At 43.0% G+C, this 22,754-nt stretch overlaps 1 protein-coding gene across 1 annotated transcript in view; it reads left to right on the top strand.

Annotated features, from left to right (window-relative positions):
• Positions 1-551: 551 nt before the first annotated feature.
• LOC124219819 (uncharacterized) overlaps positions 552-22,754 on the top strand; it is a 220,646-nt gene continuing 198,443 nt past the window's right edge. Inside the window, exon 1 of the mRNA XM_046627978.2 lies at positions 552-3,499. Within this exon, the coding sequence (XP_046483934.1) occupies positions 2,413-3,499 (1,087 nt within the window). The 5' untranslated portion in view covers positions 552-2,412. The remainder of the gene's footprint in view (positions 3,500-22,754) is intronic.

The raw sequence follows: 22,754 nt of genomic DNA, 5'->3' as shown, positions 1-22,754 counted from the left end.
ATCGCGGCAATGCTGGCGAATAATAACAAATAAATCGTGAAAACATTACCCAGCCGCCTCCGAATAAATTTTCCTTTCAAACGCCTCCTCCTCCTCCTCCTCCTCCTCCTCCTCCTACTCTTCCCGATGCTTCCTCCCACTTGCAGCACCGTGCATCAATCCCTCCGCGCGAATAGCGCGACGATGAAATGGGCGGTGGTGGAGATGTAGGTGGAGGAGGTGGAGGTGGTGGAAGAGAAGAACCGTGAGGAGCGAGAGGAGAGGATCGAGGTCGCCGGAGGGGGGCGCGCGCGCCGACAGTTAACTCCTCGGTCAGCTCCCCCCTCCCTTCGCCCCATCCTCTCTGTCCTCCCGCCGCTTGAGGCGACGAAGCCGTGCCGCGCAGAGCGAGTCGCGATCTCCCCCCCCCCCCTCCCCTCTCGCCGCCCCCACCTCCCCGCCGGCCCGCCATCCCCGCCCCTTCGCCGCGGTCCATCCCCACCACGTGAGCCGCAACCCTAAATCTTGCGGCAATCAGTCAGTAATCGGGCGGCAGCCGGCGCACGCGTTCGTTCTGTGTACCGCGTCTCGCCCCCACGTTATATACACCAGTAAGCTACTCCCACCACTTTAACCCGCCCGGACCCGGGGAACACGTGCTCGTCGCTCCTCTCTCTGTACCCGGTACTACACACCGTGTTGTTATAGTCGCGTGCGCGCTGGGTCACCTGTGATTTGCCCCGTAACACGTGGGTGCTACGATCTTTGTGACGTTTCGGTCGTTAACGTTGATTAAAGCGATTTCACCGATTTTTATTTATCTTGATTTTCGTTACGTTGCTTTTTTCCTATTCGCGGTTTCTCGTTTGATTTCAGATTTCGGCAGAGTTTGATTTTCATTTATTATGCGTACGTTGACGCGGATTTTGTGCACTATTTGTACATACCTGATACAACTAAGAATGTTAAACGGTATTTTTTTTCGGTTATTGCAGTGAATATTTTTAAATATATAGAAGAAAGAAAGAATATATGTTCTAGTGATTTTTGACAGCGAAAGGGAAAGAAGGCTTCAATGGATTCGAATGTTCTTCATCCCCGATTTTGAGTTATAAAATTTAAACAGTTCTCATTTATCACTTATACTCTGTTGTTGTACGCAGTGGATAATCGAAAGTGCAGTGAGAGATAAGTGTACGAGCTGCGGTTCGAGTATATACGAAAGGATTCACGGCCGCGTTGGACAATTGCGCAACTTGAGGAGAATTAATGAATGAATAAACTTAAAAAAAATAGTAAGGAAGAGAAGGTATATAAAAAATCGGAAACAACAACAAGAAACCGTGCGCACCTAAACGCTGTGTGTGTAAACACACGAGTCGAGCGTAAGTGAAGTGAAGTACGGTGAGGTTAAAACGCGCGGAGAGGAATTACGCCGTGACGTAAAATTAAAAACACCACGAGTCCCGAGACCCGCAGCATATCATAAGCCCGCGCACATCTTCTGCGCAGGCACCAAAATGCGCGAGCAATAAGCTTAGTGGCTGGCCCGCTAACTGCTAACGGCCCGAGGGCTGGCTGGCTACACAGTGACGTTGAGCTAATTAACGAGATTTAATTACGCGCGGGCAATTAGTGCCGTGAGACACCCTCGAGGAGTGACTTCGGAGTCGAGAAAGAAGACGGAGTAGAAGAAGAAGAAGACGGAGGAAGAGACGTAAAAGATGACGAGGAAGAAGAGGTAGAGAGTAAAAAAGAGCCACGCAACTGGCAGCGAGTGCAGGAATAATTAACGGGCAGTAGATTTTATTGAGCGTCTCAAACGGTCTTCGTCTTAATTCCGTCGAATCGTTGTACGACCGCCACTTAACCGCGACAAACTGGATCGATACCGTTACACAAATAACCCTGAGGATATTATTCGAGTCTCCTCGTGTGACTCAATTTGTGGTTAGAAAAAAAAACCTAATCGTTCCCGATAACAATCACGCAGTGTTTTAATTGCCGCTCGTGCTCGGTCGTTTGGATAATACTCGTCACCGCGGTCGTTGTACCGTTTGCATGTACGCGCACGGTGTAAATGTGATAACGGTGATCGACGTGACGGAGCGTTATTTCGTCGGAAATAATGTGCAAAATGAAGAAGATTAAAGTACTAATCGTCGCCAGTTAATGACAATCAGGGCATAGAACTTTGCTTTACGAAACATAAAAAGAGCAGGAACTGAAATCGTGCTGATATCAAGAGGAATCGTCAGTCTTCTGAAAACCTGAAGAGTCACAGTGCGGTGTCTAAGGTGGATGTTTTTCAAGTGGTGCGACGATGATGGTGAACGATAAATTGTCGTCGAATGATAACTCGGGACCCTAGATTCGGTAGGTGGTACTCTCACGGTACGAAAGGTAAAAGGACAGAGACACACATACCGCGTGATGACGGACACGGATAGCATGCAACAGCAACAACAACAGCAACAACAACAGCAGCAGCAGCAACAACATCAGCAGAAGGATGAAAAGGTGGTTGGAAGTGGCGCGGAGACCCGTTTGGAGTCGATAGTACCATGCGACAACAACAACGAGACCAAGGCGAAGTCCGGTGTCGCAACGGTGACTAGCGACCCCGATGCTCACGGGGGTTCTGCCCTCGACATGCAGGCAACCGACGGCACCCTCACCGCCGCGTGCAAATCGCCGATTGACAGCGGTGCCGGTGCCGGCGGAGGCGTCACCAGCGGTGCCCTTCAGGTGAACTCGTGGCACGCGCACGTTTACGCAGCGCCACCTCGGGCCCCGACACCTCACAGAATCAGCGACATCCTGGGCTGGGGTCGAGCCAGCTCCGGTCTGAGCGTGCACCACCTCCATCACCATCTGAACAACAACAATAACAATAATAACAACAACGTGGTGAACAACAACACCGCCAACGACAATGGCGGGACCACCAAACTCCTGGCACCGACACCCCGGAGGCTGACAAGTCCGATGATACGGGCGCCTCTCGCCCTTTACTCTCCTCTTCCACCACATTCGCCGGCCTCGATGCCAGGCTGTTTGACCTCGCCACCGTGCACGCCGAGCCCAGCACCGCCGCTTAGGTCGCCCTCATCTTGTGCGAGTATTGCCTCCCCGAAGCTGGTTAATAACGCGGGAATCGACGCGTCGGCGGTGAGGTTGTCCCATAATCAACAGGGTCCTGGGTATCAGGATGGGGGTGGTCACGGTGGAGGGTTGAATCATCTCGCCGCTGAGGAGGAGGACGATGCTCCGCTTAATTTAACCACGACACCGAGGACCAGGAGTCCTCCGACATCGCCGAGCTCATCTGTCCTCAGCGGAAGGTCTTTCTACTCGAGGACACCGCCGAATCCATTCCGAGAACCACCGCATATCGAACATCATCACATCATGGCTGCTCATCATAACGCCAATCAGGCTTATCTCCACAACGGACGACATCCTGCTGAAGTCACGACACCCGTACTGCCTGGGAAACCTGTCAGAACGCCCGTCAAAGGTCAGTATTTTTGGAAATATTAGATTTTACAAGTCTTCGAACAGAATTTCATAGCAGCAGCAGCAATACATGGCGAACACGTATAAGAGACTTTAGAATTCGATATACGTGGTATCTAAATTCTACAAGCAACATCCGAGTGTTGCCTGGTAGTAGGTCATGACATGTCCTTTGCATCTCCTACATTCATGTGTCACATTGATCACCGTCTCACTGTTCACGCGATGGTTTAACCTTGCGATAAGCTTTGGCAATTGATCTATTTACGGTTTCAGTAACGATACCGTAATGGTTATATACGACAGTTGAAATATTCCGGAGAACATGGTATCATTTCAGACTCAAAGTTCGAAGCTGCGATCACGAAAGTTCCTGATGTTGTTCAAAGGCGTATTTGCGTACATAACTGGAGGGAAAATAAACGCCATCGGCGATTGTTTGGGCGTAAATTCCGTGTCGATGTACGTCGCCTACACGCTTCCTTGCCAGCGTGTGTCTGTGAGTCCAAGGATTTGACACGCGTTAACAGCAGATCTCATTCACGAATATATCAATATATCTGCGTTGTGCTCAATTCGGAGTTCCAGGTATATAACACCGCGCTAAGTGTATGCATATCCTACGTATATACGTACCCGGACTCTCTTGTCGCTAACAATACATTAGTCAACGACCATCTCAGTCCCGTGTCGTGGACGCACGTAGTTATATCACCCACCGTCACTAATCAGCGTTGGAATAATTTGAATCAATGATCCGATCAGATCTGTATTCGTCGTATCATTGGCGTACATTCGTATGTATCTAACACGGAACAGTAGCCAACCGTCACACAGCCACCGATCATATTCCATCCACGCGCTGCTGATCGTAGCGAGATGACTAACATTATTCGAAAATCAAATGTCAGAGAAGCAACAGCGCCAGTGACGATCGACAGCAACGATATCCGTGTCATCGAGTGCTTGTAACTTATACCTTAGGATCGTAAAAATCCCAACTGGTTCTTCTGGGTATTTATACCAGTTCGAGAAGAAATTCTAACTGGTTGTGAGTTTTTCTAATGTCTCAAGTCCTTGTGGTCTGACATTATTTCTCCAGATTCATGCATGTCACGTTGATAGGCGTTTGTCATTGGAATAATCATAAGGAAAACAGTTACATCTAACTTCGATGATTATATACCGCACGTTTTTTTTTTCTTTTTGTTCCCGGAACGACATTGTTCTGTAATTTGATTCAACCACCATTCGAATTCCCGGCATAATGTTATATTCGTTTCGAAAGAGATTTCAAGCTTGGAACCGTCCAACCTTGACGTGGAGAGAAAAAAGAAATTGTGTCGTTATCTCATTTACGGCGGTAGAAAAACAATATCATTCAACGAATGCTGAAGTCTCCGTTAAACCTACAAATCCAGAGAAGTACCCAATTAAACCCAGTGGTTCGAGACATAAAAAAAAAAATATCTCAATTCCTTCAAACCCTAATTCCGACCCTCCAGACTCCCCCCCCCCCCCCCCCCCCCCCCCCCCCCTCTATCGGTATCTGGAGCTGAAGTATCGGATTCAGGTGACGAGGAGCCACTCGACCAAATTGTGATCCAAATAAGGTATTGCGCGACCCTCAACCTCCTCCTTCGGCGGTTCCTCGCCGCGTGATTAATTCTTATTCTGACCGTGTAGCCGGTGCTAGTCATCGACAGATTTGCCCGCGTTTTATGTCGGTTGTAAAGTTCCATGGCAATACGAGCGTTGATTTGATTATCCAACGTAGATTGGCCGAAGAAGTCTCGTTAGAGTTAAGAGCTTTCGAAGACGGCACTCATTGTCATTTGTTTCGACTCCTGAGCACATATCGCAGGCCGTATTTAGAACGGGAGACTCTCAAAGAGGCTTTTTAATAGACGCAGCAACGCCACCGCCTTAAACCCATATACCAATGCGATGTTCAACATAATGGGCTCCGTTCTGTCTGCCACGTTTCTCCTCCGTTAGAACATCCCATGCTGCAGGCCCCAGACCGCGTGGGCCTGCCAACCTCTTCTATGCGTGCGCCATGTGTCGAGCTATAAGGTATTTTGACTGGGCGGGAGGATTTCCCCATTTCAGGTCAAGTTTCGCCCGCTCCCGTCCCTTCGAAGGTTCGTAATGCATCACGGACGGGCCCTGCAAGAAAGATGCCGCACCACACGTGGGCCCCAACAGAACTCGAGGCTTGAACGGGCGTGAGGCACGGCCACCGCAAAGACGCCTGAGGGCACCTTATCTTCTTCTGGTTCCAACGTCGATTAGCTCGATATTTGAATCGCTCTGAAACGGTCCCACATGTGTTACCATTGAATACGGCCTTGGTTGTGAGATGCCTAACCGGAAGCGCGTCCTTGACTATCCTCCGATCACGCAGCATGCTGGACGAGATGAATTTTCTTTATGCTGATGGAATACAGCTATTGGAAATTCATCGCAACGCAACGGCGCAATTTTCGCATCCGCTTTACCGTGCATCCATTAGGTATTATATATACCGTTTAAAATGGAGTAGCGGAACACGGGGAACCTTGTATATAAAGAACATCGAGAAGAGGGGTGCGGGTCGCTGGCTTGGCGGCTGCTTGGTGGAAGAAGCCACAGGTTCATAAACTACGCGCTGCGGGAGTGGAGGGGGTGCAAACTGCCTCTTAACACCCCCCAGCAGCCCATCCTCCGCATTCCCTCTGCCGAGTTAGTTCGTTTTTCCGACCGCACGGCATCCACCGACCTACCACCAACGAAACTGCAAATTGCCTCTTCATTCATTAAAACCGTTAGATTTTCGCCTGGCAATCTCTTCGTTTCGCACACTTGGCACATTTTTGATAAGCCAAATTAATCATCTTCCGGCGAATGCCGAAATCGTATTCCCATTATCTACCTCCTCTTCTTTTATCCGCGGAAGAGACGTAGACGATCATACGTTGGGGATCGTTGTCCTATCACTTAGGTTACACTTGGGGATAATGAAACTGAGATGGCTAATTTTTCACACCAAACAGTTATGTTGGCAACACAGAGAAACCTAGAGCGCCACAGTCGAACGAGCGGGAAAAAAACTCAATCTCAATAAACGTAACATAACCCATGACCATCGAATTTAACCTTAGTTAGTTTGTTTCGCGTTCGGCCGACTGTGGCGCTGTAGGTTTCTCTGTGTTGCCCACATAACTGTCTGGTGTAAAAAATTAGCCCTCTCAGATTCGTTGTCCCCAAGTGTACCTACAATGGGTGACGCTCGGATATGCATCTGTGATTCTAGACGTAGCACAACGATTGCGACGGTGACGAAAATCGTTTTCATAACGCATCGCGTACCCACTTCATCGTTGCGCCATTGAACCAAGTTATGCTCCGCTCTGCAGCGGCAGGTTTCCCACTGTTGACACCTGCAGTGTGTGTATAGAAGTCAATGGTGAAGAGCGCTCGAGGAGAATGAGCATCGTCCTCGGTGCTGCAGGAGATGAATAAACAACGTCCTGCATTCTGCCCGGGCATTTGGTACGATACCTGGAGCTGTGTCGCGTTACCATATATTAATAATTTATTAGTTATGGTTGGTCCCGCTGCACAGGACCAGATGGCCTTTTAGAACAACAATGAAGTGGCACCGTTGAAACCGATATTTACCATCGAACCACGCTCGTGTAGGTACGCCGCTTCACCCGTTGGCGACGACCTCTATATTTCTGCATCTCTCTGCGCCGGCAATCAGCGTTCCATTTAACTAATCGGCTCCATACCCCGGACACTGTATTCTGCAAACAGAGCTTCGCGTATAGTTTTTTCGACCGCGTTCGGATGGATGTACCGGTAATTGCCGTTCCACGATCATCGTTAGAGTGTCGATTGCTGTTATTAAGCGTCGAGCGGTCTCGGAGTAACAGCGTAAAAAAAACTAATTTACAAAATCCTTACACAACATCGACTCAACGACTCATCCATCACATGCATCCGGTACCGAACGATCTTTTGACGACGGCGTAAGTACCGTCTTATATGCAGCGACTGGTATCTGGGAATTTTAACATTTTGCGGACAACGCGCGGTACCCGAGTGACAAAATTGATGTAGGATTGGTTCTTCCCCAAGGCTCAACGATCCTGGCAGCAACGGCCATCAACGGCAGTAAGTAAGCGAGTTTCTCAACCCTTTCTATTGTATTCAGTAACGTGGGTGGGAAGCGGCTTGCAAACAATGCGTCATTTTATTCAAGGCTCGGTTTCTCTATCCCACTTTCGGGACTTTCATCTTCCTCTTCTTCGCTTCCAATCTCTTTCCCCCCGCCGTATTTATTTTTTCATTTTTTTTTCGGTATTATTTGAATATTTATGCGGGCAGCGTTAAGAGAATTATTATACCGTTCGTGAAGTTTCTCGCTGACACAAGCCGGGATTAGGACGATCCGCAGGCTCGGCGTCGCCTGGTTTCTCGTTATTCTTATTCTTCTCCCACACACGCAAGCCCGTAAAGCGTCATCGTCGAACATCCGAACCCTTTGCAGTCGCTTACACGCGGTTTGCCAACTTCTCAGTTAGCGAGTCGGGCTCCCGTATCGCGTGGGTTCGGTTTATTGCTCGTTAACAGATCGCCGATCGTCGGTACAGGAATCGATTGATTCGAACTAAATCGACTATTTAATGGGGCACTTCAGGATCAAGTACCCGGATTTCACCGAACATCCAATCGCCTGGCATCTTTCGCGTAAGCCCGATAATTGGCTCTGTCGCTATGGCGTAGCCGCGAGATGAGAAGCGAAAAATTATATCGCAGGACTGGAAATGTATCAGCATAATTGATTCGTCGACGGAGGGTGACTCAATCATGCTCGTTAGAATAATGAAGTCCGAACAGGAATACGGGCTCTCATTTCATACCGTATATACATGTACATAATAGAAATACCTAGTTGCCCGAGGAACGGGAAACTAGGCTCGCAGGTTCGCATACCTTCTCCAACGGTGCACAGATTGCTTTAATATACATTTGCATAATTGGTAAACTTCTTAGGCGGGTGCGCTATAGGTTATGTAACCAGGCAAAGCCTTCCCGGGAAGGCGTCGAGGGAAACCGCTCATATCCGAAACGAAGGAAACTTCCTAACGAGTCGTTGGCCGTCCCCCGCCGCACCCCGCAGGGTAAGATTATAGCCCTCGCCCAGCTGTATACAATACACGTATATTATACAATACGTCTGTATAACGGAGAAACGTAATAATCGTAGCAAATTTGTGTGTAACTATGCTATATACCGAGGGAATTTCGTTGGATTCGTACATTGAGAAAAATTTCATTTGTTACAGTAACTAGAAAAATTGAGTAAAACAGGTATCGTTAAAAAAAACTGTTCGAATATCGTTGGAATTACGAAAAACGAGGTACGCCTAACCATTTTGCGCTATCGTCGATCCTTTTTCGGTAATTGCAACGCGAAATCAGTTTGTGAAGTTTACTCTGCTTTTTCGGTTAAAAAAGGCTTTAACGTCAATTTATCGTTGCACAAACATTAAATTTTCGCAACAGTTACACGAAAATATAGCACAGTGATCGTAATGAGAAAGAATAGTAACGGATACCAGACTTTCCGGTAACAGCTAGAAAACTAATTTTCATTGTCTACCTGGAACTATATTTTTCGATTGTGGTAAAAACTGAAAATATTTAAGGACTGAGCGGTAACCGGAACTAAAAATTTCTCTCAGTGTATCATTTTCTTCGAATACTTGTTGTCCAATCGGATTTTTTGGAACATTGAGCAGGTGTATCCGATGGCTAATCGATTATGGAAACAGTCACGGAGGGGCTACAGTTTTTGGGTGCGGGTCGTGGCGAATCGGTGTACAATCGTGGGCGTGAATGTCTCTGCTGGTGATTCACCTTCGGAGTTAAGTGCAACATGTGTTAAGGCAGTCGAGAGGTATTACCGTGTGTAACTTATAGGTATAACGTACGAATATAACGGTATAAACGTACGGTGGTGATTTATCCGTGTACATTTTCACCTGGCAGGTAATATACAATCTACTTGGATATTTACGCACCGGTGTTGTTCAATTGGTACATGTGCAGTGATATATTGTACACCGTGTATACGTTTGTTACGCTCACGACGTGTAATAATGATAATAAAAAAGAATTGAAAAACTCAAACATCAGTCGTGTCTAATCGAAACTCGTAATGGAAAATTAATACCTGGTACGCTCTTTTTTTTTTTTTCTTACCAAAACTTTCCGCGATCTCGTGTCTGGTCATCCCAGAAAATCTCTGCCTAAAAATATCCAAACGATTAATTTGATCCACATTTATGGTATAACCCAAGTGTCTCGTTTGTATAAAGTCTCGTACCGCTGGATAAAAATAACATGTGTGAAAGAATGTTTTAGAGTGGAATATACTTGAAGGGCTTGCGAAAAGGAATGGAAGAAATCAACACCAGCGCTGATCTCAAACTGCGTATGATTTGAGGCTCGCGAAAACGTTGGCGCATCAATCGTATCAAACAGGATATCAAGGATCGCGTGTTAACGCGTCGCACACGCGAGTCCGTTGCGGCAAGACGACTCGAACGAGGGCCGACGTCCTGGGTTGATACTTGTACGCGTTCGCGGACTGCATGGAACGGAATGTGAGATAATCAAAAGGTTATCACCTGCAACGCAACTCTACGCCTTCCTACACTTTGAGCCGTAGGTATAACGCCTCGCGCCTTTCAGCCCGGTATGCGCTCCGATGCGTTCGTGGGCTCGAGGTGCCGACTCCACATCACACAACACCGTACCAATGTTTTACGATAATGTGCATGTGCCCGGGACGACGCGCCTCGCTATCATTCAACATGTTGGACAGGAGTGACCCCGGCTCTCATTCGCTCTGGACCGCGGAGCTGGATGGGAGTGGAGTGCAAGGTATAAGGTAGCACTGACCGATGTCAGACACTTAATAGCGTACTTGTTACGACAGCCATGTAGACAAGCGTGCAGCTCAGTTTTATTGCACGTGGATTACCGGAATCGTAGACGAATGTTGCTTAGCTTGTAAATTACATTGTATACTCGGCTAAGTCATCGTGCACGGAATTAACTTTCTGACGTACCCATCGTCGTCGCAAATTATGATGTTCGTCCGATGCGATTTTATGTTGGTAATTTTCTGGTGAATTTATCCCATGGTTGCTCAGCTTGACATTCGTGACCATTCCTTGTTTTTGATGGTGGTAACTCATGTTCGTCATGCAACTGCAACTGTAATTTTGATTATCCATGTTTCGTAGAATAATTGTTGTATAAATTGTTCAGCATTGATTAGCAATGTTCACCGCGCGATGTAAGAAAGACATGAAAAACAAAAAATACGATCTTACGGTGTAAGAGTTATATCGTCATCTCGTATTCTGAAATTGATTCACTGGGAATTGTGATAAATGGCAATTATAGACTGGAAGAAAGTTACGTTTTACAAGTAAATACCATTTATCAATGAAATCCTTAATTTTCTTCATTCCATTAATTATTTGTTGGATTCAAATAGGACGTACTAAAATTTAATAAGCTTACTAACCACAAGATGAATGCAAGGGTTTTTTGATTTGGTTCTTCTTTTCCGACCACAAGTGAATATTGGCTAAGGAGTATTCAAATAGTTTCACGCCTTTCAAATCTCCGAAACAATCCTTTGTTTCGAAAAAATTTACCCAAATTGAAGAATTTTCATTCAGATGAAGTAAATATTTCGGAGATTTTAAACGCCTCAATTATTTAAGTACTCTTTAGCAAATATTTTCTTGCTGTCGGTAATGAAAAATTGTATCAATTGTACGCCGCATTGATTTTCAAGTCACGTTTATTAAATTTCAATACATCTAATGCGTATCCATCAAATGTTTGATCGAATGAAACAAACCATGGAAATGAAGTAAACGCGCCATTTACTTGTTAGAAGCAATTATTTTATTTCAGTCCAACGTTAATTACTTGAATGCAAAGAGGATAGAAGACGCATTTGTTCTTGTCACGTATAACAGGTCTAAGTAAAGCCTAAAAAATATTATTAAAAATGAATTTACAAATCGCAAACGAAAAAGATAAACAACAGTAACAACGATGATTACTGACCAACCATCGGCAAGAGAGTTTTCTAAATTGCTTCGACGATGCAGGGAATGAAGTTCGCAAATCCGCGTGTCGCTGAGCACAATTATAATACGTCAAGTAGGACCACCGGGTATATAAATGCGGCAAAGTGGCAAGTAAGGGAATGGAACTGCCGTTGGAGATGGTATTTCGGGAAGCGTGAATCGCTTATTGATCGTTTGCCCATCCAGTGCCGCCGAGTAAGTTACTCCTCGTTTTCTCCTCCGCCTCTTCCTCTTCCTCTTCCTCACCATAACCGGTCCCCCGTATTGCCGTGCGAGCGCGCCGCGCCGGTCCAAGCTATGCGATACACCCCACCCAATTAACACCCCTGAACACGCCACCGCAACTCAGGAACCGGGGCGAGAGGAGTAGCCTGGAGAACTTGGTCGGGTGTTAAGGGATGAGGTGGAGTAAGGACGGCGGAGAAGCTCCCCTTAGCTTCTCCGAGTAAAATACCTCCGGGTTCAAAATATTTCTACACTGCGCGCCGCATTAACAAATTTTCCTCACACTACCGCCAACGGGAACCAAGAAAAGTAACACGCAAGGAAGAAGGGAGAACACTTATATGCATCAGTGTCAATGGATCTGATTGGGAAAACCTTTTCAGCTTGGACAGTGTTTAACACGCATCTCAGATTTAATCTTGGAGGAGAATATTATCGTTGCGGTTTTGAGGAGCTGGATAGCCGTGAGCGGAGTGGAATTGTCGATGTCAACAAGATTTACATCCATTTGCGTGAATTCGCGTTATCGCGAATACATGAAAGCTTTGGCTGGATGACCTCTTGCAAATTGAAAATAAGTTTCCTCACCGGCGCTTATTGCGGTCAAACCATCATCGGACAGTCGTTGTAACTCACCAGCTATCGCGACTACTTATTACTTACATCGCTACATGGATGCTGGAATGACAATGGAGCTCCGTTCACTCGCCATGGACAAAGAAGACGTCGTCATAATTTTGGAATACAAATAATTTGTTCGCAGCTAAAACCCTAATATGTAAAAATGCTGCTGTAACTCGGTGCAATAATGTGCGATACATGATACTGCACGACGATACTAGGAACGTACTTGTTTCGCAATTATATTCTGTTGTAATACTGTTGAAGAAAAGTTGCTTCATTTTTCTTCACGCCTTTCCCGTTCTTGGATTATCGCATGCCGTTTAATGGAGAGTTAGAAAGATAAAAAGCCTCTGTGGTGGAGTTCGAAAACAATTCATTTCCTTTAGGAAGTCCATACGGGGACCCACAAAGCTCTTGTTAGATATACCGACGATGGGTTTTGTCAGTTATGGATCTCGATGACTAGTCTCAAAGCGAGTTCCAGTTTATTTATTTCACAGCGGAAGTAGCAACACATCGTGGGAGAAACTGTGTTCGTCAGTTTCTGTAATTAGGACTAGGTATATGGTCTTTAACGAGAAATAGTAGTTCACAGTTGTTCTGTATAATAAAAGAGTGGCGAGGATTCCCTTCATTTTGGAAATTTAGTGAAAAACAAGAAGAGGTGCGAACAAGTTATGAGTGTAGTGACAAGTATTAAAATCCAAGCACCGCTGAAATTATATCTTCCATGAGAGAAAATACTGTAATCTGGTATGTACACGAGAGAAATGTTTAGTTCCGGTTACCGCTCAGTCCTTAACTATTTTCATCTTTTACCACAATCGAAAAATATAGTTCTGGGTACAAAATGAAAATTAGTTTTGTAACTGTTACCGGAAAGTCTGGTATCCGTTACTGTTCTTTTTCATTACGATCACTGTTGCTATATTTTCTTGTAACTGTTGCAAAAATTTAATGCTTGTGCAACGATAAATTGACGTTAAAACCCTGTTTAACTAAGAAAGTAGAGTAAACCTCAGAAACTAATTTTGCGTTGCAATTACCAAAAAAGAATCGACGATAGCGCAAAATGTCTTACGCGTACCTCGTTTTTCGTAATTCCAACAATATTCAAACAGTTTTTTCAACGATACCTGTTTTACTGAATTTTTCTAGTTACTGTAACAAATGAAATTTTTCTCAGTTTATGAGAGACGTCTTGGTGTGAAGAACGGTATTGGGACTCGGCTCGTGTACCGTCGGAGGGATTCGGAATAATTTAATGTTGAATTGACACCCGTGTTGGTAGTGCCCGATGATCACTTTGACCACGGTGTCGAACTGACATGGAGTACATACGAGCATTAGAGTGTTTAAGACGAATAGAAAGCGCCTACACCTTACACGGAGTACATGCATGGATGATCAGAGCGCAAAGTGGGAAGATGATACGGCGATTCGTGAAGCACCGCCGAAAACGCTTCGTATTCGGATAACGCGGTGTCGGGATCCTTAGAAGTTACGGCGATTCTCAGAAATCTGCTTTTATCTTTAATTTGTACGCTGCTAGTCTTCAGCGTCTCTCCCGGTACTTGGCTGCTGCAAGTCTTCCACCTCTGACTCTCTCGCTTTATTACTCCCATACTTTTCGTTTAACAAGTCGCCTCTTTGTTCCCCGAGGCGTGTTGTTAGCGCATAATAGCTTTATTCACTCCATTCAACGCATCCCGTTTACTGACCCACAACACCGCCTGAAGAAATCCTCGATAACGTTCTTCGATTTCGTCGCGGTAATTATAATATTGAAAAATAAACCAATTTATCGATCGTCGCATCCTATTCGGGATGGATTTACATTATCAACGCGTTAAGTTTGTCGGTGAAAATCGGGTGGATTTCGCTCTTGTTTTTATTAAACGCTTTGACGATTCAGTTCTATAAAGTACCATTTGGAAGTGGTAGGGTTTTACAAAATTGTCATTGCATTGCTCTCACCCAGGCGTGTACAATCTACCACATATTCGCTACATACTATTTCAATTTTGTTATTCATAGCGGAAACAGTGATCACGGACTTGTGGTAATTGTTCAAGATAACCATAAATGTGGTTTTTTGTTACTCCATTTGTTTTTCAAGATTGCAAAGGATCTATGAAATAAACGAGTTTGGTTTCAATATTCTCTTCTCGTCTCCAATTCGAGTTTTGCAAAATCATTTCTTACACCATTATCAGATCATCAATTTCTCATAACACAGTAACTTTGTCCGGATAATATTATTTTTAAATTCCGAAATTGGCGTTATTTTAGTCGAAAGCTATGACATGTGCTGCACGGATGAAATCAGGAAAAAACTTGTCGAAATAATAAACGACACCATTACTTTCAACCATTCCTATCGTTAAAAAAAAAAGAAAATAATTTAAAAAAACTTGAAACATCATAAGTGTTTATAACGAACGTGCAGTAAATATTTTGAGTGTTCGGTATGGTGATATGACCTTTGCATATAGACATTCACAAACCTATAAACCATGGAATATTTTCTGCTTACCATTAGGCTATAATATATTATTTCGTATACGATGTTGCGGTGAAATTTAATGGCTCAAGTTTTACGACCGACCAATACGTTATTCCTGCGAACTCCGAGTCGAGAAATCTGATTTAAACCATGAAATTTTTTATCCGGATAATCAACAGCCAAGAAAAAAATTAATAAAAATACGTGTCGCCAACTATTATAAAATAAACTCGGTGGCTATTTTATGAATAATTAGTACTCGGAAATTGGGATCACTTATTTTCCTCGAACTCAGTACGCAGCATTAACGGACACTCGTGTGGCGACGTAGCGAAGAGCAAATGGACGGAAAGATGAGTTCCCACATCCGCTCAAAGCTTCCAACACGTGTACAAAACGTCGTACGTTATATACTTGTATGAAAGAATGCGAGATGTATGTTCTATTCTCGTCTCTAGTTTCCGCAGCGTAGAAAATCAGCAGATTAACTGAATATAATAATCGGGGGTGAGATAAAATTTGTATGAAATAAAAAAAAAAGAAAATGTTCAACCAACTTAAAATACGCTCAAAGTTCAATTCAGTTACGAATGAAATTTTTCTCAGTGTTTAGGTGATGTTGATTTATTTGCGGAGAATATTATATTGTGTACTTTATACCAACCGACGCGGCATCTTGTAGCGAACTTTTCGGGAAGTCTGGAAACTTCGGAGGGATTGAATTCACGGGGAAAGCTAGATGGCAAAACGTGACTGCGAACCTTCTGCCTCGTCTTCGTCGTTTGAGAAAACCTTTTACAGAGTTGAGGTTGCTGCGGTTTTGCAGCAACAGTTGCAACGAAGTATAACAGCAATAAAATAGTTTCTCGTCTACGAGGCGAGTTCTTATCCGCGCGATTGAAAAATCAGAGACAACCTAGAAAACCCACGCGAAATTCCGAGTAACAATTATTTGTACCGGAAGCTGATAGATGCAGATCCACGCCTATCGAAGAGAGGAAGAGGAGTTTTCAATTTCTGGGAATCGGAAGCTCCGAAATCAATCTCTGGTATAATTATGGCTCGCACATCCGGTGTTATGTGTGGCCCACGTTCGACGCAGAATGTAATACGTGCCTGATACACGACACGCTGAAAGAGAGAGATGAAATGCTCCCGGATATTCGAAACAATGAAAAACAAGTAGAATTATTAGCGCGTTGTTGACGGTATTTTTCACAGAGGCGAATATAACGTGAATATTGAAAATAAACCATTGTCTTGTGATATTTTTTGCGGTTGACTTGTGATAAGAAGTAAGATTATTCCTAAACAATGACGCGATTAACTCGTTGATGTGTCGGTGCGGTACGTGATGAGATATTTTACGATCGATTGTGAGAATGTGGATGGTATTCAATAATTGGTAAAATGCGATTCGGCTACGTGAAAATTGGTTGAAATTTATTTGCGAATTGTATCTTTGGGTAAGATTTTTATTTAATAATAACGCCGAGCATTTAGTCAAAGATAATCGATGCATCGATTGATCGGGTCAAAAAAAAATCATAATCGAACACGACTGGGTTGAATCGGTAAAAATTAATCGATGAATCGATTGTTTCGTATTTTTTTGAAACGCTTCGTTTGAAACCAAAATTTTGGAAATTTCGTTACGTAGTCTTAGTTACGAAAAAGTTTTTTTTTTTGATAATTTATGATTTCACTCAAAATATTTATCAATGTCAAGTGAAAATATTCGTTTAACTTTCGCTTATTACATCAAATAGGTACTTAGTAAGTAAGACAATGATAATAATTAACAATTTAATCACATGAATTGATATTCTATTGCGTCGTTTGTGAGAGTAAAAAACGAGAACCGATTAATCGATTATTTTTCCCTCAAATTTGTGGCAATTCTTAAGATTTTAATCAAGTATTGTGCATCACGAGATTCGGCAATACCAATTGGATTGAATTTATCGTATCAATCTTTTACAGTTATATAAGCTTGAAAAAAAGAAAACGATAACAGAGAAACAACGAAATCTGACTTCGAGAATTTCAATGCAGATTTTTCGTAATGAAATGTACGTGTGGCTTCCAAAACTATGTGAAAGAAGAAAAGTAATAACAATACGGCAAGAGTATTTTGACAAGAATTGTAACACACCGAAGTAAAACGAATTGAAATTCCCGAAGGCTGGAACAAAATTGTCTCTTGAATGAAAACGTGATTTCATTTCGAATCTTTTTCCTGCCCTCTCGACTGGATCCCGGCCTTGATCTTCAACAATATGACTCGATATGTTCGATTACGTTTCTGTATAAGAGTCAAGCGTATCCACGTCGTTGGACACGCTTGACTCATCGATTTCCCCATCGATTGTCAGCGAGGATCTGCCATATCCATCCGTGAGCGGGGGGTCAACTGCATCCGTGTAAGATGCTGGATCAAATTCATCATCCGGCTATTAGGCCTGAGAACAATTCAATGTACTTTATCGTTTATTTTTACACTCTCTTATCTCAGATCTGGTAGCCGTTTCTCCGACGGATCGATCGTGAGAATACGCTCGATGAATCGTGATCCCCTCAAACTATAAACGAAACACCTTTCCGGCGCTCGAACTGTCATTTTTTGTTCATTTTCTTCAATGTCAGCAAAAATAAATAAATAAATAAATAAAAACAAACTACGGATAATTGGTCATTGGACTCACGCAACTTATTGATACAAAATGATTTGTGAAAATAAAGTCTTAATTCCGTTCCTTCTTCTTTGTTTATTTATCTTTTTTGCGATTACCGTGCCACTTTGCCACTTTTTCTACGATGCTAATTTGACGCTAGAGTGTGAATAAAAAAATAATTTGCCGCGAATTATAAGCCTCTATAATCGTGTCATTGAGCCGTGTAGATATATCGACTTGGTTATTATACGGATTTATATTTAATTGCCTTTTTGTCATGTCATATACGTACGTGACATGTATGGATATGAGCCTGGCGGAGCGCAGAAGTTAGTGCCAATCTTGAATGGAATCCGCGGAACTACCGGTGCTGCAAGGATGTGCGCCGTTGCTGCTGTCGATTGCCAAACGGTTGAAAGAAAACCGGTTGGTTCACAATTTACACTACCGTTAATAAATTACTGTCGGCGTATATATATATACATATATATATGTGTGTGTGTGTGTGTATAATTTGCGTGTGCTAGAGACGTTTGAAACTAAAACACTAAATCTTTAACGCTCATGCGATTATGTTACGCAGATTTCCGGCTACCTACAATCTTGTATTCATATGAACGATCTCTGCCTCATCACGGATACACAAATTGATTACCAGCGACTTGGAAGAAGTTTAAAGGGTTTCTAAAAAGCAATCAATGTGTATTTACGAGGCTGAAGTTGGTAACGTTAATGTAACGGAACGTCACGTAAGAGTATAAAAAGATCGTTATTTGTGCATTTTCTGAATGATTTTCAAAGAGTTGATTTTTAGAAATGAGCGAGTATATTTTGTTTATAACTGTTCACTAAATTTCAGAAAATCTTGAATGTGTTACGCAAAGATTTTTCCCAAGCATGCAGGCTTACTGTCATGTTGCTAACTTCATCCTTGTGTGTATTTCGATAATGATACATGGGATGAAAAAATTTTTATCCGAGGAATTCTTTCACGCGCGGAATGTTCTCAGGTACGACTTTATCAGACGTTTCGAGCTCGTGATGAATATTCTTGCATAAAAATTCTATTTCACGGTATCGATATTTGGTAATCTGTAATATATATATATATACGAGTTTGATAAACTGTGATTTAAAAAATGTACAACCGGTTTTGCGGTTCAGTTTATATTTGGCGTCACGTTCACCGACCGAATTGGGATCAGGTTGTGAAAGAGGTGGAATGCAAACGCGGATTCAAATAAAAGACGTTTCCATCCGTTGATGTAACACAGAGGCCAAATTTGCAGGTAGGATTGTTATGACAGTAAAAACAAAAAAAAACAAAAGTAATATTTGTGAATCAATAATTCGAGGGTTCCTATTATTCACAAGTACTGTTATTCAATGGTTTCATTTATTAATCCTGAGTGATGGAAATTTTACGACGATTTATTATTTGAATATTCAAATCGTTCCTCATACTATCGCGTTACGTGGGTTTCTCTGATTTTATTATCTCGGAGCTGCTACATGATTAATTTGATTTCAGAGAATAGGACTGACCCAGAATCTTGACTAAATATAGTATCTAGTTCCATTATCCTTGCGGGCACCAAATTGTACGTTCAAAGGGACGTTACGCAACCGTTTGACTATATTTGACAGATAGTCGGCAAAAACATGTTGATCCAAAGATTGTTCAAATGACTCGACAACCTGCTGAAATATTTATACATCCATTTGGTACTCGCGCATGACTGCTAAAATGTATTAAAAAATGTCGAAACGACACACATTCAAGATTTACAAGTCAGAAAATCGCTTGACGCCTTATTTAAATTTAACATTGATAAAACCTGCAAATTGATATAGAGAATCTTGATAAACGAAAAAAATTCCGAGTCCAACGTGAACAAATTCCTTGAATACGTGGATAGCAACAAAATGAAACGTACTTAGTCGCGCAGCATTAATTTTCCAAGCGTATAGATTTAATAACCGTGTTAATTTATCGTCATTCGTATTACAGTGATATATAGCTGTCGCGTCGGTGTGATTTTAGCTGTGCTTTTTTTTATCGTCCGGTGTTGAATATCGCGGATGGTGAAGAAATTTGCAACTCTTCACATAACCGTGCATCCTGCATGTTGATACATATAACCACTTAATTGCTCGGAGGTAATTGGAGCTCGGCTTGTCTGCCACGGCTCTCGATTCCGTCATCGATTTCCTTGCAAGTTCCAATTAGCATTCACTCGCGGAATAAATAGTGACCGTCAATAGATCCATTAGAATCTGTACACATAATTGTACAGCTATATGATCTCTGTTCCGATTGACTAATAACAATCCGATTTCGGCCGTGAACTTATGGCATAATTATTTTATAGCATATATTTTTATAGCACAAATCACGTGGAGAGTAGAAATATATGAAGACGACAAAAGGAAAATAAACCACAGGGTAGCGTGTGACTGTTTTTTTCTTCCATTTTTACGCGTCCTTTCAATTTTCCAATCAATTTTTGCAGCATATTTCATCCCACAGTTTGAACACAATATAAAGCTCTGTGTTATTCGAAATTGCAAACGCGATTTCGGTATTCTCAATCGTTTCTTTAACAACGTGTAAAACCTTTTTCCATGCTCAGATCAACGGAAATAAGATATTCAAACTTTCGAAAATGTGTAAATCTGATAATCGAATCAAGTTTTCTCCCGTTCAGAATTACTTTTATTTTCTTTCTCCAAATCACGGATTAGGATTTAAGCAAATTACCATTTACTCTTTCCAGCGATTGCTAAAAGACAAGGCTCGCAATAGCGAGGATTTCGCGATAAGAGGTCGGTCGATAGATGAAAAGTTTAAATTCCTATTGGTTAATTGATCACCGAACGATCGAACGGACTATATAACTAACAATTTGGAGCTCATTTGATACGTCAAACGATTCTACACGCCTAATCTATGAAGGTGCGCGCGGCGTTTCGTCGAGTGGCTGGCAGTAAAGCCGCAGTACACTTGGCTGCAGGAATTCTATGCCGGTTAATTTAATCGCCGGGTTGGTTATGTTGGCAATACCGATTCATCCCGCAGCGCCACCGCCGGCCGGCCGGCCGCGAAACGGGCTTACAGTTTACAGGATGAAAAGTAGACACTGAGGAAAACAAAGTTGTGCCAGCTTTTGGATGGGAATTACTTGGTACAAGGTTCATCCACACCGAGCGCATTTGATGTTCGGTCGTTCAAATATTATAATTATGTAGTTGAAACGAAGTGGCTGTCGTACAAAGTTTAGTTTAAAAAAAAAATCGATTTGTCCTGCAATTGTTTGGTACACGCAGCGATAAGTATCAACGAATAGTTGAATACGCGAGTCTACAATATTATAACCAGTTATAATGTGGTTGGATCAAATGACGCCATGAAAGTTTGTCCGTTCACATACTTTCGAACAGCCAAAGAACGCAGCGAGTGGCGAAAATCTGTACTACTAACTCTCTCTTAATATTCTCGTTAGTTCTCCTTATATCTAGGCTGCGTGGTCTACTCCTTGTCCTCTTACTTCCCGCCGTCGATTCATCCAGTTCAGCAGCCGGCCGGTGGTGGCGCTGCGGACTGAATCAGTATTGCCAACGAAGCTGAAGCTGGCAGCTAGAGTTAGCAGTCAAACGTGTTGAACGTTTTGGAAATGGAAAAATGCAGTTCAGAGATATTCTCATAATTCTATAAAAGCATTGAGGTTTCAAGATGTTTCACAAAATTGTGATTTGCGGACTTAACTACCTTATTCGACTGAACATTAGAACGTTCGGCTGATAATTCTGGCTGCTAGCTTTAACACTAGCGTATTGCCAACTTATCAAGAAATTAGTCATATCGAAGTTAGTAACGTTGTCGTAACGATTCACGGTAAAGAAAAACCGTTATTTCGCGATTTTGAAATCGTCTGAAATTCGGTAAACCGTAATAAAACAAAACACACTCATATTTCGAAATCCTACTTTCTTAAAAATAATTATAACATTGAGAAAATAGTGACTCGAAGTCAATGTTCCCCAATGTTTCGTTACGACAGCGTTACTAACTTCAACCTGATCAAAATTAGCTGTCACAAAATCAGAACCCGGGATCGATGCAGCCAAGTGTACGCGAAGCGGCAGAGTGAATTATCTCCGAAGTCTGCAGCTGGCAACTCGCGCTCATCGCTGATAATTCCGCTCCTCCAATTATCGACGGCATGCATCGAAAGACGCGGCGCCAAGCCCGTTTTCACCCTTTCGGTACACTTGCAGTGCGGGATTGAATATCCGTACAGGCGTGTAGGTGTCGTTAAAATTTAAGTAGCGGGGAAGTTACGTACGAAGCTACGAAAAAGAGACTCTGGTGGGTAATACTCTTCCATCCTTAGGTGGGTACGTACCTGCATCTGAACGCCGGTGTTTATGCATCTATGGTTCACGCTGCAGCTGTTCCCTCAAGTCTACGCCACTTTCGTCGGCGCTAACGACTCAATTCCCCCGATACCGACGATCTTGTTCCGTAGTATGAGGCATTTATTTCACCGGGAACGAGGATACACGCCTTCGAATCAACGGTCCTCCAGGTTATACGTGCCTGTAAGACGCTAATTGTATTACTAAAATATAAAGGTTAGGGCTGTTATTTACGACCTCGTATGCACTTCTGCTTCTCCATCTTGCTTCGGGCAACAACGCCTAGATGTTTATATCTGTTTCATTCCCTCCCTCCCATCCCCCCCCTCTCTTAACGCCTTTACTCAAGCTCAATTGACAACTGGCGCATGTGACTTTGATCGTTCAGACTCGATGATGATTATTTCTCACGGTACGAAGCTGCCGATTGATTTTATTCAATCGTTATATGATCTCGGAACTAATTGATTGCTGTTCACACGTAAAAAAATACTCGCATTTAATCAATTTACCAAATCTGGCGGAATATGTGCTGTATTAAATGAAATGGATGTGGTATCGATCTTGGATAACACAAATTGTTGCTCTGACCAGTTCCTTCTTGAATCGAATGTCATTTTCGTGAACCCAATAGACTCT

Source organism: Neodiprion pinetum, chromosome 5, assembly GCF_021155775.2.
Source record: "Neodiprion pinetum isolate iyNeoPine1 chromosome 5, iyNeoPine1.2, whole genome shotgun sequence".
Taxonomy (NCBI): domain Eukaryota; kingdom Metazoa; phylum Arthropoda; class Insecta; order Hymenoptera; family Diprionidae; genus Neodiprion; species Neodiprion pinetum.
Note: the sequence above shows the minus strand (reverse complement) of the source record. Positions and strands in the feature narration are given on the sequence as shown.